This window comes from Ornithorhynchus anatinus, chromosome 1, assembly GCF_004115215.2.
Source record: "Ornithorhynchus anatinus isolate Pmale09 chromosome 1, mOrnAna1.pri.v4, whole genome shotgun sequence".
Classification (NCBI taxonomy): domain Eukaryota; kingdom Metazoa; phylum Chordata; class Mammalia; order Monotremata; family Ornithorhynchidae; genus Ornithorhynchus; species Ornithorhynchus anatinus.
This window is the reverse complement of record NC_041728.1, coordinates 26,536,509-26,553,938: the sequence shown is the minus strand read 5'-3', so window position 1 is coordinate 26,553,938 and position 17,430 is coordinate 26,536,509. Positions and strand designations below refer to the sequence as shown.

The 17,430-nt window shown below is 46.2% G+C and overlaps 1 protein-coding gene across 1 annotated transcript; it reads right to left on the bottom strand.

The window, feature by feature from the left end:
* Window positions 1–2,004: 2,004 nt before the first annotated feature.
* Window positions 2,005–16,863, bottom strand: LOC100088080 (betaine--homocysteine S-methyltransferase 1). The gene is made up of 8 exons (XM_029071533.2): window positions 16,762–16,863; window positions 13,918–14,050; window positions 11,395–11,513; window positions 8,204–8,395; window positions 7,538–7,685; window positions 4,880–5,062; window positions 4,033–4,261; window positions 2,005–2,399 (listed from the first exon to the last, which is right to left on the bottom strand). The coding sequence occupies exons 1-8, from the start codon at window positions 16,792–16,794 to the stop codon at window positions 2,210–2,212; spliced, it is 1,227 nt and encodes a 408-aa protein (XP_028927366.1). The 5' UTR covers window positions 16,795–16,863; the 3' UTR covers window positions 2,005–2,209.
* Window positions 16,864–17,430: the final 567 nt, after the last annotated feature.

Sequence of the window (17,430 nt, the reverse complement as noted above, 5' to 3'; positions counted from 1 at the left end):
ATGTGTCTTATGTTTCTGGTGTACTTTCTCAGGTGCTTAGTACAGTGCATTGTATTCAGTAGGTGTTCAATAAGTACCATCAACATCAGCGTGGCTCAGTGGAAAGAGCACGGGCTTGGGAGTCAGAGGTCATGAGTTCGAATGCCGGCTCTGCCACTTGTCAGCCGTGTGACTGTGGGCAAGTCACTTAACTTCTCTGTGCCTCAGTTACCTCATATGTAAAAGGGGGATTAACTGTGAGCCTCACGTGGGACAACCTGATTACCCTGTATCTCTCCCAGCGCTTAGAACAGTGCTCTGCACATAGTAAGCGCTTAACAAATACCAACATTATTATTTCTACTACGACTGTTTGGCTCCCCTCGTCTTTCTCACTATGCTCTGTGGTTAGCTCTTTGAGTCTCTGGGACTGTGTGGCTTCCTAGCATTTGTTTAGTGCGCCCAGCTCAGACTCCGCTGACATTAAATAAGCGTCGAGAAGCAGCGTGGCCTAGTGGATGGAGCCCGGCCTGGAAGTCAGAAGGATCTGGGTTCTAATCCCAGCTCCGCCACTTGTCGGCTGGGTGACCTTGGGGAAGTCACTTTGCTTCACTCTAAAATGAGGATTAAGACTGTGAGCCCCATGTGGGACAGGGACTGCCAGCCTGGTTAATTTCATTCATTCATTCATTCAATAGTATTTATTGAGCGCTTACTATGTGCAGAGCACTGTACTAAGCGCTTGGGATGAACAAGTCGGCAACAGATAGAGACAGTCCCTGCCGTTTGACGGGCTTACAGTCTAATCGGGGGAGACGGACGGACAAGAACAATGGCACTAAACAGCGTCAAGGGGAAGAACATCTCATAAAATACCCCTGTGCTCAGTACAGTTCCTGGTGCATAGTAAGTACTAAACGAGTATCATTAAAAAAAATGTGTTTAAGTATTAGAGTTGTCCTGATAGAATCCTAGTAGAAGTGGTGTTTCCTCCTCGAAAGCTTTCCTCCAAATATATCTCATAGAGCTGATAGTAAGTCCTCAAGAGAGACAGTCAGCTGTGTTCAATCACTCAGTTGTATTTATTGAGCGCTTACCGTGTGCAGAGCACTATACTAAGTGCTTGGGAGAGTCCAGTATAACAGTGTAACAGACACTTTTCCTGCCCGCAACCGACTTTACAGTCTAAAGGACGAGCGTCTCCCCCGTAGGATTACCAATCCTTCATTGTTACATTCTGCGACACCACATTTTAAAAGTACCTTCTTGCGCTCTGATCGACTTGGTCTGTGGCGATTCAGGATACTTACTGGGAAAATAAACATTTTTTTTTAAGATCCCCTAGCAGCTTTTTGAGGGCCTAAACAAGTGACTCATGGGATTCCAGCCATAGCATTGGGAAAGAGAGTATAAAGGATGAACATTAAGGGAAATTCCTCAGTGGAGACAGAGATTTAAGATGCTTAAATCCACTGCAACTGGGTGTGGCCTGGATCACTTCATAACACAGGGGTCTGGCACAGCCCAAATCCTGACTGGGGGTACACCAAGGCTTCAAAACTCTCTCTGTCTCATCTCCAAAACGGCTCTAGAGTGCAAGACCAAACCTAGCCCGTGGTATTTGCCTGCTAATGCCCACGGCTTGCCTACGACCAACTACTATTAAGTACTTACTCATCTCTAGACTGTAAACTTGATTTGGACAATATTAAGCTTAATATTAATTCTGATTGGACAGAATTGTCTACCAATTCTGTTGTATTGTACTCAAGTAAGCACTCAAATACCACTGATTGATTTATCTCTCCGTGATTTTGGTGTAATCAGTTGTATCTCTTTTTGGCCCCCCTCCCAGTTGTAAATAATTCTATGTGTCTGTCTCCCCCACAAGATTGTAAGCTGTTTGAGGACAGGGACTGCGACTTTTACCTCCACTGTCTTTCCAAGTGAATGGTTCAGTGCTCTTTCCATATTTTTATCCGACTGACTGAGGCTGAATCAATGCGGCAACCACAGACCCTCTAATAAGTACATGTCTGAAAAAGGTTTTATTTTCTGGGTCTGCGTATCGTTAAAGATTACATTTAGAGGAAACCTGCGACCTCAGAGAGACAAGTGGTACGTTACTTAATTAACAGGAGCATTGTGCTTTCACAGGTCCCCACCTTTCTTAAAGGGCAAAATGAATCAAGCCCTGACAGATGAGCTCCAGTAAACATCAAGGTCATGGTTAAACTACTCCCGACTTGAACCTCTGTTTCTGAAAGAGGTCCTTCAGCTGTTGGTCAGTGGTTGCTTCTTTCTGCTGCATCAGCTCAGCGGTCCCTTTGGTCACGCCCCAGGCATCTGGCCGAGACATTGAAGGACAGTACGGTCTGCCTGAAGCGAGCGGCAGATTCTGCCAATACTCCTTCCTCGCCCTGTAAGAGAAGGATGAAGGTCGTTCATGGCGAAAGGTTATTCCATCAGTCGATCAGTGGTATTTATTGAGTGCTTACTGGGTGCAGAACACTGTGCTACGCGCCTGGGAGTACTATACAACGGGAGTAACAGATACGTAACTGTTACGTTACAGATACTCTCCCCCGATTAGACTGTAAGTCTATCAAATTGCAGGGACTGTATCTGTTACCGATTTGTACAATCCAAGCGCTCAGTACAGTGCTCTGCACATAGTAAGCGCTCAATAAATACTATGGAATGAATGAATACGTTCCCTGCCCATAACAAGGTTACAGTTCACATTCAATGTTTCAGATAGTGTTCTGTTTTAAAGGCCAGATTCTTAGATTAGGCAAGTTCATTCTGATGATAATAATAATATTAACAATAATAATGATAATAATATTTGTGGTATTCGTTAAGTGCTCACTGTGTGTCAAACACTGTACTAAGCTGCTGGGGTAAATAGAAGATAATCATAAATAGAAGATAATCAGGTCCCACAGTCGAAGTACAGGGGAAAACAGGTATCGAAACCGCATTTTGCAGACGAGAAGTTCTCTGCGCCTCAGTTCCCTTATCTGCACAATGAGGAATCAATACCTGTTCTCCCTCCTTCTTTGAATTTGAGCCCCATGTAGGACCTGATTATCTAGAACAGAGTTTGGCACATAGTAAGCACTTAACAAATACCCCATTTATTTATCATTGTCATTACTTTAACCAACTCCATTCAGTCACAGTTTTTGAGCATCCAATGGATTCATAGCACCGCTAGAAAATTTGAGAGTGGGATTTCACCCAATTCGATTCAAGCGCCTACTCTCTATATAGCATTTTATAACTTCAGTGTCCTCTACAGTGTTCACCTCATAAGGATGCCGTGGTGAATACCAGCACCGCTGTGAGAAAGTTTCATCCTTACGGTTGCTCCGTGGCCTCCCAAACTCACAGGCTGGAAGCTCATTGTGGGCAGGGAACGTATCTACCCACTCTGTTATATTGTATTCTCCCAAGCTCTTAGTACAGTGCTCTGCACACAGAAAGCGCTCAATAAATACGATCGACTGATACAGGGCGCCAGTTGGGGAATTTCTAGCGGCCACACCGCACCATCCGTGCCACGGGCTCCGCAGCGGCCCGACGTGGGAGTCATTCATTCATTCAGTAGTATTTATTGAGCGCTTACTATGTGCAGAGCACTGTACTAAGCGCTTGGAATGAACAAGTCGGCAACAGATAGAGACGGTCCCTGCCGTTTGACGGGCTTACGGTCTAATCGGGGGAGACGGACAGACAAGAACGATGGCAATAAATAGAGTCGAGGGGAAGAATATCTCGTAAAAACAATGGCAACTAAATAGAATCAAGGTGATGTACATTTCATTAACAAAATTAACAAAATAAATAGGGTAATGAAAATATATACAGTCGAGCAGACGAGTACAGTGCTGAGGGGATGGCAAGGGAGAGGGGGAGGAGCAGAGGGAAATGGGGGGAAAAGAGGGTTAAGCTGCGGAGAGGTGAAGGGGGGTGGTGGTAGAGGGCGTAGAGGGAGAAGGGGAGCTCAGTCTGGTAAGGCCTCTTGGAGTCGAAGTGAAATGCGCCCACCTGGCCCTAATCCAGGGTTTGGTGTGCATGTCCAGGCCGCTGCCCCAGCTCCCGTGCTTGTCGGACGCCGGCGGCAGAAACCCCCGCTCCGGGGCCAGCTCCTCGGCGATGGCTCGCACGTGGTAGGGCTCAAACCCACAGCAGCCGCCGATGTACCTCACGCCCAGCTCGTAGGCCTCGCGGGCGTATTTCTGGATGTCCCACCGGGTGGTGACTCTGGGTTCCAGGCCTGAAATGAAATTATTCTGCCTCAATTTCACCTTTCGCCCGGATGTTCAGAAAAGTCCCCCGTGGTGGTCTGACACTTGTCGGCCCCTCAGTCCCTCCCCTCCTGGTCAGCCTGGACCACGGCAGAGATACCTTTTGCTGCTATCAGAGGAGCAGCGTGGTCTAGTGGAGTAGAGCACGGGCCTAGGACTCAGAAGGACCTGGATTCTAATCCCGACTCTTGTATGACCTTGGGCAAGTCGCTTCACCTGTCTGGGCTTCAGTTCCCTCATCTGTAAAATGGGGTTTAAAATCATGAGCCCCTTGTGGGACGGGGACCGTGTCCAACCAGATTACTTTGAATCTTCTACCCCAACGCTTAGAACAGCGCCTGGCACATAGTAAATGCTTAAAAAAGAGCATGCGGGAAAAAAAAAACATGGAAAGGGCCTTAGGGAAAGAGGGCTGGGCTGAGGAGTTGCCCTGCCTACCCTCTCTCATCGATGGTTCATTCATTTAATAGTATTTATTGAGCGCTTACTATGTGCAGAGCACTGTACTAAGCGCTTGGAATGTACAAGTTGGCAACAGATGGTCACTATAGCTCTATCACAGGTGAAGGGGGAGAGTCACAACTTACCAAAAGGAAACTCTGGGAGGTCAATAAAGCCCTGTTTGCCACAGTCAGGAGTGTGGTAAGCCAGTGGCTGGGCCATCAGGTGAGCTTTCAATTTTGCTCTCTCCAACCCCTCTTTCATAAGCTTCACGGTTTTCAGGCTAGTCGTAGGATCAAAATGGCAGTTCACGCCCACAATAGAAGCTCCTGAAAGAACAAATTGAAGAATATTTTCATTGGGTTGAGCTTATCCTCCGCGAGATTCTTTATTAGAGATCAGTCATATTTATCGAGCGCTTTCTGCGTGCAGAGTACCGTACAGAGCGCTTGGGAGAGTACAACATTAAGAGTTTACAGTTTAGAGGATAGTATTCCTCGCTGAAATGATTTGGAAGGAAATGACTGAGCCCCAGATCGATGTGCTGGGATAAATTACACCAATCAGCAGGACTATCTTCTCTTTGAGAAAGTCTCTGAAAAATGAGATTAAGGCAACGACATCTTTGGAAAAGTCCATTTTCACAGTCCCACAGCAGCTGGCTCCCTCACTGTCAACTTTTATAGTGGATCAAGAAATAAATAGGGGCTATTTTTAAACGAGGTGCAGATATTAATGAAACATTTGGGGGGGGGTTTAAAGAGAAGCCACGTGGTCTACTGGAAAGTGCACAGACATGGGAGTCAGATGACCTGGGTTCTAATCCCAGCCCTTCCAGTTGCCTGCTGTGTGATCTTGGGCAAGTCAGTTAACTTCCCTCATCTGTAAAATGGAGATTAATTACTAGTCTCTCCTAAACTATGAGCCCCATCCGGGACAGGGACTCTGTCCACGCTGATTATCCTTTATCTACCCCAGTCTCAGCATCGTGCTTGGCACCTAATAAGCGCCTAACAAGTACCATAATTATTGCCTGCTATGAGACTTTGTGCAAGTCACTTAACTTATCTGGGCCTCCATTTCTTAATCTCTAAAATGGAGATTCAATACCCATTTTCCCTCCTCTTAGACTGCAAGCTTTATGTCGGGCAGGAATTGTGTCCGACTTTATTACCTGTTATCTACCTCAGCATTTTGTACAGTGCTTGGCACATAGTAAGTGCTTAAATACCACAAGTATTATTGTTAAAATAGAAGTAGTAACAGTAGGATTTATTGGGAAGCAGCGTGGCCTAGTGGAAAGAGCAAAGGCCTGGGAGTCAGAAGACCTGGGTTCTAATCCCGGCTCCACCACATGTCTGCTGTGTGGCCTTAACCAAGTCACTTCACTTCTCTGTCCCTCAGTTTCTTCATCTGTAAAATGGGGATTAAGACTGGGAGCCCTATGTGGGCAGGGACTATATCCTGATTTTGTATCTATCCCAGCACTTAAGACCCGGCCTGGCACATAGTAAGCACTTACCTAATACCACGATTATTATTATTATTATTGTTGAGCACCCACTGGAAGCAAGTACACTGTGCTAGATTCTTGGGAAGTACAGAACGAAAGATAAAATAATCCTTTTCAACAAAGAGTTTACACTAATGAGGGAGGACTAGTCAATATAAATAACTGAATAATATACAGTTGAATTGACACATGTGGAAGAGGTATAACTATATACATAAGTAATAGAGTTGGCTGATAGGTTTATATGTCATAGGATGCTGCTTGCAAACCAGTCAGTACAAGTGTAGTCAGGTTTGGTTACCTTGGGTTTAACATTCATTTGTTTTATGAGTATAGTGCAGTAAATAGTGAGCAATGAAGAATGGAAAGGAAAATCTCTTTATCTTGGACCAGCTTGTCATAAATGAGGAAAGAGACTTTTCCTCATTAATGTTTGTTATTCTAAAAAAAAAGCCCCAAAACATTTTTGGATTTCTATGACTTTTAGCACAGAGGAGCAGTATGGAGCAGTGGAAAGAGCATGGGCCTAAGAGCCAGATGACCTGAGTTCTAATCCCAGATCTGTCTGCTATGTGGCCTTTGGCAAGTCACTTAATTTCTCTGTACCTCAGTTTCCTCAACTGTAAAATGAAGATTCAGTGCCTGTGCTCCCTGCTGCTTAGATTGGGAGCCTCAGGTGGGATAGGGACTGGGTCCAGTCTGATTAACTTGTATCTCCCCCAGCACTTAGAACAGCAGTTGACATATAGTATGTGCCTAACACCAGAACATGATATAAACAATAAGAATAATAATGATGTACCAGGCCTCCAACGTAGAGCTTTTTTTCCTAATGGTTAGTAATGTCTTTTTAACAACTTTTCTTGGACATCACTGAGTATAAAGAAGCAGCGTGGCTTAGTGGAAAGAGCACAGGCTTGCGAGTTAGAGGATGTGGGTTCTAATCCCGGTCCCGTCACTTGTCTGCTGTGTGACCTTGAGCAAACCGCTAACTCCTCTGTGCCTCAGTTGCCTCATCTGTAAAATGGGGATGAAGACTGTTGAGCCCCACGTGGGACAATCTGATTACCTTGGATCTACCCCCAGTGCTTAGAACAGTGTTTGGCACATAGTAAGCACCTAAATACCGACATTATTATTACATTACTAATTTTTTTAAGGAGACAATATAAACTTGATGGAATTTCCTCGTAGATAGAAAAACAATATTCTGCTTTATTGCTGGATGCCATTCGTGAGCGATGAGGGAACGTAATCGTCTGCTAAAATGAGTAATGGATTAGCCCCTCACCAGCCTTGACCAGCCGGACAGCACATTCTCCGGGCGGAATTCCGTGCAGATCTCCCTCCGGACCGATGCACATGGTAGCCGCCACCGGCTTCCCAGACTCCTTTAAAGCTTCAACTGCCCACACGGCTTCTTCGACGTGCTCAAAATACTGAAAGAGATTCAGTTTAGCAGAGTTTTAGCGGCTTTCCTTCGAGAAGTTTCCCTGGAAAAAAAATAGGAGAACCCCCACCCCATCCTTGCTTACTCTTTTCCACAGACTGACCCCTTTCCCCCTGTGAGAAGTCTCATAGTCAGGACCAGTGGGCCCGGGAGAGCAGGGTGAGAGGGTGTGAATGGCTCTCTGCCGACAGAGTTAGCACTTAAATACCACAATTATTAATAAAGATAGCAAATCCAACTGCAAAGGAGAAATCCAAGCACAAGGGTGAAAAAAGTCCTCTGAATGTTTAAATCAGCACGCGCCAAATCTCCACTATATGAGGCCACAAATAAAGGCAGAGGATGCTGACCTCCCATAAGAAATTCATCCACTAAAATTGAATTTTCAAGGAAACCTCTGCCAGGTTGAGTTCCTAGGCCCAAGAGCAGATAAGAGTCCTAAGCATCTTAAAGGAGTGCGCAGGCTAAACTCGATGGAAGTCAAATTCTTGGAATTATTGAATTTACCTCTGCAATCAAGAAGTCCACATTTTTTTTGGTGAAGACCTCTAGCTGCTGCCGAAAAATTTTTTTCACTTCAGTTTCACTCTTGCAACTGAGGTAGGATGGGGTCTGACTGACGCCTCCAGCTACCAAGGCGTCTCCTTCATCAGCCACTTGCCGGGCAATGTCACAGGCAGCTTCATTCACCTTCTGCCCCTGAAATTTGAGAACACAGGCACGTGGGCTACTTCCCTTTTCAGAAGGTATCTGGCTTTTCATGAAGTTCTGCCCCTTTTACAGTGGTGCGTTAATTTCAAGAAAAGCTACTCACTGAAGAGTTGAATGTACTGTAAATTGCTAACTTGAGGAAGCAGTTTAATTAACAAGGAAATTTCCATTCACCTGCTCCCTCTGCTCCCTCTCTGCTCCCCTTTCCCCCCTTTCCCTCTGCTCCTCCCCCTTCCCCTCCCCTCAGCACCATGCTCATTTGTATATATTTTTATTACCCTATTTATTTTATTACCCTATTTATTTTGTTAATGAGTTGTACATCCCCTTGATTCTATTTATTATGATTAAGTTGTCCTGTTTTTGTCCATCTGTCTCCCCCGATTAGACTGTAAGCCTGTCAATGGGCAGGGATTGTCTCTATCTTTTGCCGAACTGTACATTCCAAGCACTTAGTACAATAGTGAGCGCTCAATAAATACTACTGAATGAATGAATGGATTCAAAGTGTGTTAATGATATCCTAAAGGCCCTGAAGTTATAAACCTGCTTCTAAAGTGGAGACACGTTTCTCCGGCAGCCAAGTGGCCTGAACTGGAGACAAAGCAGTTTCCAAGCACTTAGTACAGTGCTCAGCACACAGTAAGCACTCAATAAATAGGATTGGATGAATGAACGTATGGAGCACAGATAGGGGAAGGGAGGTAGGTACCTCGTTTAGGCTCCTCTCCTCATCCCCTTACCCCCACTACAGAATTTTATCTGCAGGGTCGTTGCTGTGCTCCTTTTCTGACACCTCAAAGGAGCCACTGAGTGGTACTTGGAGGAGGTGTCAGTCAGTCAGTCGTATTTATTGAGCGCTTACTCTGTGAGGAATACTGGACTAAGCACTTGGGAGAGTACAGTACAACCATAAACAGACATATTCCCTGCCCACAACGAGCTTAAAGTCTAGAGTGGGAGGCAGACATTAAAGTAAATTACAGATATGGACATAAATTCCTTATGTAAGGGACAAGAGGGACTAAGGGGAGAGTGGAAGGAACTTGTTCTCTGCATCTACCCGAGAGTGGCTGGAGGTGCCCTCAGCACGAGAGAGTAAGACTCCTTATTGTTAATTTTCTTTTGCAGAAATAGTGGAACTGGGGTTCCTGTCATCATCTGTTGTAATTTCCAATCCCCATTTTAACACAATCAATGGTATTTTCTGAGCACTTACTGTGTAGTAAGTACCCTGTAAGGTCGTTGTGTGCAGGGAATTTGTGTGTTTGTTACACTGTACTCTCCCAAGGGCTTAGTAAGCGCTCAATAAATACGACGGAATGGGAGAGTACAATACAATCTCTTACTTGCGGTTTTTGGTTAGAGAAGATAATCCTGGCGTTAGCTGGAGGGGCTCCCACAGTAATGTCTTAGCCACCTCACTCTATTATCATAAATACTGTTACCCAACCCAGTGTGGGCAGGGACTGTCTCTATTGCTGAATTGTGCTTTCCAAGCACTTAGTATACAGTGCACACAGTAAGTGCTCAATAAATACGACTGAATAAATGAATGAACGAATGAGGGAAGAGGAGCTCATGGGTTCTGGTGCATGAATGATGTTTCTCTCCCAGAGATTCCGATTATCATGATCACACATGGGTTTAGCATGTTTTAAACTCTGGACAGGATGGACAGGTGTGTGTTAAAAGGGCCTCCCTCTGGTTCCTGGCAATAAAAGTCCCACAGAGAAAGAGTTTAGTACAGTACAGTGCTCTGCACACAGTAGGCGCTCAATAAATATGATTCAATGAATGCTGCCTCATTACTACTCCCCTCTGGTCTCTCCCCTCTCGTTGCCTTGCGTAACGATGTGGGGCATGGTGTTTACTGAGTGCTCACCGGGTGCAGAGCACTGTAGCCAGTGCTTGGGAGCGTGCAATACAATATAGAGTTGGTAGACCCTAGCCCTGCCCATAAGAAACTCACAAGTTAGAGTGCGAGAAAATGGTCAAAATAAATTATACAGATGAGAAATGGGAGAGAATAAGACTCTAAATGGTGGGGGGTGAATATCAAGTGCTTTAGAGATACAGATTCAAGGGCATAGGCCACCCAGAGGGGAGGGCAGGGTGAGGGCTTAGTCAGGGAAGGCCTCTTGGAGGAGATGTGATTTCAGGAGGGCTTTGAAGATGTGGAGAGTGGTCGCCTGGCAGAAATGAAGGAGGAAGGAGTTCCAGGCTAGAGAGAGGATGTGGGCAAGGGGTCGGTGGCGAGATAGACGGGATCGAGGTACGGAGAGTAGACTGGTGATAAAGGAGAGAATTGTACGTTAGATTGTAGGAAGGGATGAGCTGATTGAGGGCTTTAAAGTCGATGATAAGGAGTTTCTGTTGAGCGCAGGGGTGCAATGGAGGTTTTTGAGGAATAGGGAAGATGTGGACTGAACTTTTTTTTTTTTTACAAATATGATCTGGGGAGCAGAATGAAGCAAGGCCTGGTGAGCAAGGAGGCTGATGCAGTAGTCAAGGCGGGACAGACAACTCCCAAAGGACAAGGACTTGTACATTCAGGGACCTTCCATCCTAGGCAGAGTCACTCTAAAACGTAACTTAGTGGGAGACGTATACATTTTCCCCAAATCTTGTTATAACCAATATTTATTATACCCGAAGCTAGCCCCGTGACTTGGACAGAATTTCAGCTATATATTTGTTACCGCTCAGTATAATTAGGTTCTAATTTTAGGCCGTATTTGTCGAGGTTTTACCTTCTTTTAAATATCTGGAAAGATCAACCAGGTGAACGTCCACAAACCCATTAAGAAATTTAGTGCTCACTAAATACAATTGACTGACTGGATGCCTTTTGGACTGCTTACGTGATTTTCCTAAAAAGGTTTTTCCTTCCCTCTTTCCATCAGTTCTCCCTCCCCTCACCCAGCAACCATCGCTTCAATCACTGGATGGGGTCAAGTATGGGGATTCTGTGAAATTTTACTTACAGATATTTTCTGCGCAACATAATTTCCTCTATTCTCCAACTTGTCCTCACTTGCATAAAAGGTGAAAGTCTGCATAACATTTGATCCAGATCTGAGGAACTCTCGGTGAAGCTGACGAACTGTGAGATTGAAATGAAATTTTTTTACACCAAAGCCATTTCTAAAAAATCTACTAACCCAGATCTCATTAAGTTGTACATATCTTGAATCAGAGCGCTTTGCAGATCTCTAGACCAGCAGACATGAAAAGAGAATGTATGGAAGACATGTGGACCTTTTTATAATTTTTGATAAACTGAAATATTAAAATTTGGTGTAAAGGAATATTGTTGGTAAAGGCAGTACTAACATTGGAATGATAATTGAATCTGGAGTTTTCCTCTCCTTAAATGAATTTTAAGAAGTCAACTAAAATAGGGTTAGGTTGAGAAACTTTGTCAACCATTGATCTTAAGGAGTCTAATAAGGGGATGGCTGCCCACAAAGTACAGATTTAATTGCTGAATATTACGGATTGAATGTATCAAAAATGGGATTTATTTGTTCATCCTTGCTTGTTAAATTGGTTCAAATGGTCTTTAATATAAAATTTCCATTATGCTAAGGGTTAACAGTGCAAATTCCACGTGTTGTCTCTGTAATAGCCTAGCTAAAGGGGGCTAAAAGCAGATGTATGTTATTCGGCATCATACATATCCCGGCTCTGCCACTTGTCTGCTGTGTGACCTTTGGCAAGCCACTTCACTTCTCTGTGCCTCAGTGACCTCATCTGTAAAATGGGGATTAAGACTTTGAGCCCCACGTGGGACAACCTGATGACCTTGTATCTACCCCAGTGCTTAGAAAAGTGCTTGGCACATAGTAAGCGCTTAACAAATACCATCATTATTATCATTATTACATGATGGAATTGCCATGGGGGAAAAATATCTGTTTTCCAAGGCAGAATCTGTAGATGTCTGAAGATAGGGGTGCCAGTTTCAAGCTATGGGACTCAGCAGCAGGAGCCAAAGGGGAGAGAGGCTGGACTCGGGCAAATTTTCAATTCCTCTGCCTCCCTTGTGACGACCCGCCCTGAAGCAGCTGACTTTCCTGCTTGTCTGAAGCCGGCCTTGCAGATAGGGTGAATCAGGAGTGGGCAGTGGCAAGCAAATCAACCTTGAACTTCCAAATCCCACTCAAACGTGGCCCAAGGCCCATTCTTGCTAATCCTTCTTGCCTCTAATTCCTTTTTTTTTTAAATGGTATTTGTGGAGTGTTTACTATGTGGCAGATACTGAAGTGGATACAAGTTAATCAGGTTGGACACAGTCTCTGTCCCACATGGGGCTTACAGTTTTAATCCCCATTTTACAGATGAGGTAGCTGAAGCACAGAGAAGTGAAGTGACTTACCCAAGGCCACACAACAAATAAGTGGTGCAGCCAGAACTAGAACTCAGGTTCTTCTGATTCCCAGGCCCGTGCTCTATCCACTAGGTCATGCTGCTTCCCCAGCTTTTATTAGCAGATGATTCAAATCCTACTATGGAAAATCACTTCAATCTTTCCCACTCATTACAGCGGTTGAATTTTGCAAATGTGAATTGTAGCGCCTTACCTAGGCTTGTAAATATTGTTCAAATTTCAAACAGGGTAAAACTAATAATAACAGTTGTTAAGGGCTTGCTATGTGACAAGAACTGCCCTAAGCACAGAGGTAAATACACTACAATCAGATCAGACACTCAGCATCTGAGAAGCAGTGTGGCCTAGTGAAAAGAGCATGGATCTGGGAGTCAGAGGACCTGGGTTCTAATTCTGATTTGCCACTTGCCTGCTGTGTGACCTTGGACAAGTCACTCAACTCATCTGTGCCTCAGTTACCGCATCTGTAAAATGGGGATTAATGTGGGACAGGGATTTCTATTAATGGCATTTGTTAAGCACTTACTCTGTATCAGGTACTGTTCTAAATGTTGAAGTAAATGTAAGATAATTACGTTGGACACAGTCCATGTCGCACATGGGGCTCACAGACTAAGCTCCATGGGGGGAAAATAGAACAGATGAGGAAACTGAGGCTCAGAGAAGTGAAGTGACTTGCCCAAGGTTACCCAGCAGACAAGTAACAGCACTGGGATTAGAACCCAGGTCCCCTACTCCCATTTCTGTGCTTTTCCCACTAGCCTTGCTGAGAAATATTTCCTACGTGTTTATTATCAGGGACTTCTTTCCTAGCCCCAGTCTGAAAATTCTTCATTATCATCCTCAACAGCATTTATTGAGCACTCATGTACCTAGTAATCCATCAAGGTATTTATTGAGCGCTTACTGTGTGCACGCGAGCCCCACGTGGGACGGGGACTGTCCAACTTGATTGCTTAGTACAATGCCTGGAGCATCGTAAGCGCTTAACAAATACCATCATTATTATTAGAGCACTGTACTGAGCTCTTGAAGGAGAAACAAAAGAAGTAAAGGATGCAATTCCCTGCTCTCCAAGAGCTTTCAGTCTAATTTTATTCCCATTAATGAAACTCACCAGCTTCCGGGTGTTCTACAGCCGCTTCCGGGGTCCAGGGTCCAGCTTTCACATACCCCCTCTTCTCCAGGGCAAAGACAAACCCTCCATCTCCAATCACCACCTCGCCCCCATTCAACCGTTCTAGAATCCCCTGCAAAGGAAGCGGGAAAGAAGCCCCCAGAGTCACCCGGGTGGGAATACTTGGGCACGTGTATTATTTCCAAGAGGCGCTGCTTCAGCTCAGTGATTAGGAGAAAAATCAGGGATTCCGCCATCCTTAAAAGTCATTCAGAAGTAGTCCCCAGATGAGCAAAAATTTTGGTGGAATTACAACTCGGGATGTGCAAAAGCCCGTGACTATCCCATTCTCTGAAGAAACTGATTTCCTTGTGACAAGAGATAGAGACTGTAGGATGGAATTGGTAAGTAAACGTGGGCAGTTATCCTGGGTGATATTTTTCTATGTTACAGAAATGAACTACACAGTCCCTGGGAACCAATGTATTAATTCTTCTCCTGGACGTTCAGGGAATGTCAAGCCTCTTTGGGGAAGGGTAAAAATCATGTAGTGAGATCTGGCAGTGCAGAATTTGGGCTATGGCTCCAAAGCCAAGTCCAACATGGCCTAGTGGCTAGAGCACAGGCCTGGGACTCAGAAGGTCATGGGTTCTAATCCTGGCTCTGCCACTTCATTCATTCAATCATATTTATTGAGCACTTGCAGTGTGCAGGGCACTGGAATAAGAGCTGGGAATGTCCAATTGGGCAGCAGATGGAGACAATCCCTGCCCAACAACGGGCTCACAGTCTAAAAGGGGGAGACAACAAAACAAGTAGACAGGCCTCAATACCATCAAAATAGATGAATAGCATCATAGACAAAGAGAATCACTGTCTGCTGTGTGACCTTAGGCAAGTGACTTCACTTTTCTGGGCCTCAGTTACCTCATCTGGAAAATGGGGAATAAGACTGTGAGCCCTCTGTGGGACAGGGACTGTGTCCAACCCATTTCCTTTACTCACCCCAGCGCTTAGTACAGTGCCTGACACATAGGAAGCACTTAAATACCATCATTATAAGCAGGCTGGGAGCAGAGCACCCTGTCACTGCCCCTACTTCTGTCTGGGCCACAGCACTAATGAAAATGCCATCTGTGGGAGCCCATTGTTGGGCAGGGATTGTCTGTATCAGTTGCCGAATTGTACATTTCAAGTGCTTAGTACAGTGCTCTAGCACACAATAAGTGCTCAGTAAATACGATTGAACGAGTGAATGAATTTAGTATGTGCCAAGCACTGTGCTAAATCCTGGAGGAGAAGATAATCCAGTTGGACACAGTCCCCGTCCCCCATGAGACTCACTGCCTAAGTAGGAGGGAGAACAGGGATTGAACCCCCATTTTTCAGTTTAGGAAGCTGGGGCCCAGGGAAGCGAAATGACTTGCCCAGGATCGCAGAGCGGACGAGTAACGGAGCTCGGATTAGAACTCAGGCCTGTGCGTCTCCCTTCTGCCCCTGGCCCCGCCCGGATGGAATAATAATAGTATTAATAACGGTATTTGTTAAGCACTTACTATGTACCAAGCACTGTTCTAAGCGTGGGGGTAGATACCAGGTAATCAGGTTGTCCCACTTGGGGCTCCCAGTCTTAATCTGAGAAGCAGCGTGGCTCATTGGAAAGAGCCTGGGCTTCGGAGTCAGAGGTCATGAGTTTGACTCCCGGCTCTGCCACTTGTCAGCTGTGTGACTGTGGGCAAGTCACTTCACTTCTCTGTGCCTCAGTTCCTTCATCTGTAAAATGGGGATTAAAAGTGTGTGAGCCCCACGTGGGACAACCTGGTTCCCCTGTATCTGCCCCAGCGCTTAGAACAGTGCTCGGCACCTAGTAAGCGCTTAACAAATACCAACATTATTATTGTTATTAATCCCCATTTTACAGACTAGGTAACTGAGGCTCAGGGAAGGGACTCGCCCAAGGTTACACAGCAAAATGGAAGAGCCAGCATTAGTACTTATTATTATCATGATTATTATTGTAGTTGTTCAGCACTTACTATGTGCCCAGCACCGTTCTAAGCACTGGTGGGGGAGGATAGAAGGTGATGAGGTTGTCCCCCTTGGGGGTCCCAGTCTCCATCCCCATTTTCCAGATAAGGTCACTGAGGACCAGAGAAGTGAAGCGGCTTGCCCAAGGTCACAGAGCAGACTAGCGGCGGAGGCGGGATTGGAACCCGGGTCCCCTGACTCCCAAGGCCAGCTGGGGACCCTCCCGGGAGGGGGGCGGGAGGCAGGGGGATCCAAGGCCTAGGAGGAGCTGCCACACCCCCCCCTTATAATAATAATAATGTTGGTATTTGTTAAGCGCTTACTATGTGCAGAGCACTGTTCTAAGCACTGGGGTAGATACAGGGTCATCAGGTGGTCCCACGTGGGGCTCCCAGTCTTCATCCCCATTTTACCGAGGAGGGAACTGAGGCCCAGGGAAGTGAAGTGACTTGCCCACAGTCACCCAGCTGCCATGTGGCAGAGCCGGGATTCGAACCCCTGACCTCTGCCTCCCAAGCCCGGGCTCTTTCAACTGAACCACGCCGCCTCTCTCTAATGTTGGTATTTGTTAGGCGCTTCCTACGTGCCGAGCACTGTTCTAAGCGCTGGGTGAGATACAAGGTACTGAAGTGGTCCCACCTGGGGCTCCCAGTCTTCATCCCCATTTTACCGAGGAGGGAACTGAGGCCCAGAGAAGTGACTCGACCTGCCCACAATGGGGGCAGAGCCGGGATTGGAACCCCTGACCTCTCCCTCCCCAGCCCGGGCTCTTGCCACCGAGCCCCGCGGCTCCTCCTTCTCCCTCCCAGGACTTACCTTCTTGGCCTTTTTGCCCCCGACAGGTGCCATGGTCCGAGGGCAGAGACGACGGACGGGTCTGTGCCCGGCGAGGAGCGGGAGCCGGCGGGGGCCGCCCCTTTATACCGCCCCTCCTGCGGGCCTGGTCCAAGCCCCTCCCCATCCCTCCGCCCAGTGCCCTGCAGCCCCGGAGGCCTTCGCGGAGGAGCGGCTCAGGTCGGGCCTCCGCGGGCCTCCCCTGCCCTGCTTCGCTACCCATCGTCATCACCACGGTATGTGTTAACCGCCGACAGTGTGCCCAGCACCGTGCTAAACGCTGGAGCTCATTCATTGAGAATAATGTTGGCATTTGTTCAGCGCTTACTCTGTGCAGAGCACTGCTCTAAGCTGTGTCACTGTGGGCAAGTCACTTCGCTTCTCTGTGCCTCAGTGACCTCATCTGTAAAATGGGGATTAACTGTGAGCCTCACGGGGAACGACCTGATGACCCTGTATCTCCCCCCAGCGCTTAGAACAGTGCTCTGCACAGAGTAAGCGCTTAACAAATACCAACATTATTACCATGGTATGTGTTAACCGCTGACGATGTGCCCAGCACCGTGCTAAACGCTGGAGCCCTCACTCCTTCATTCATTGAGAATAATGTTGGTATTTGTTAAGCGCTTACTATGTGCCGAGCACTGCTCT

Coding starts and splice junctions, on each gene's coding strand:
- LOC100088080 (XM_029071533.2), bottom strand. CDS start 16,794: ATGGCACCTGTCGGGGGCAAAAAGGCCAAGAAG. Junction 14,051..16,761: donor GGGGCAAAAAGGCCAAGAAG/GTAAGTCCTGGG, acceptor CTTCCTTTGCAG/GGGATTCTAGAACGGTTGAA. Junction 2,400..4,032: donor AAACCCTGGATTAGGGCCAG/GTGGGCGCATTT, acceptor CTTCTCTTACAG/GGCGAGGAAGGAGTATTGGC.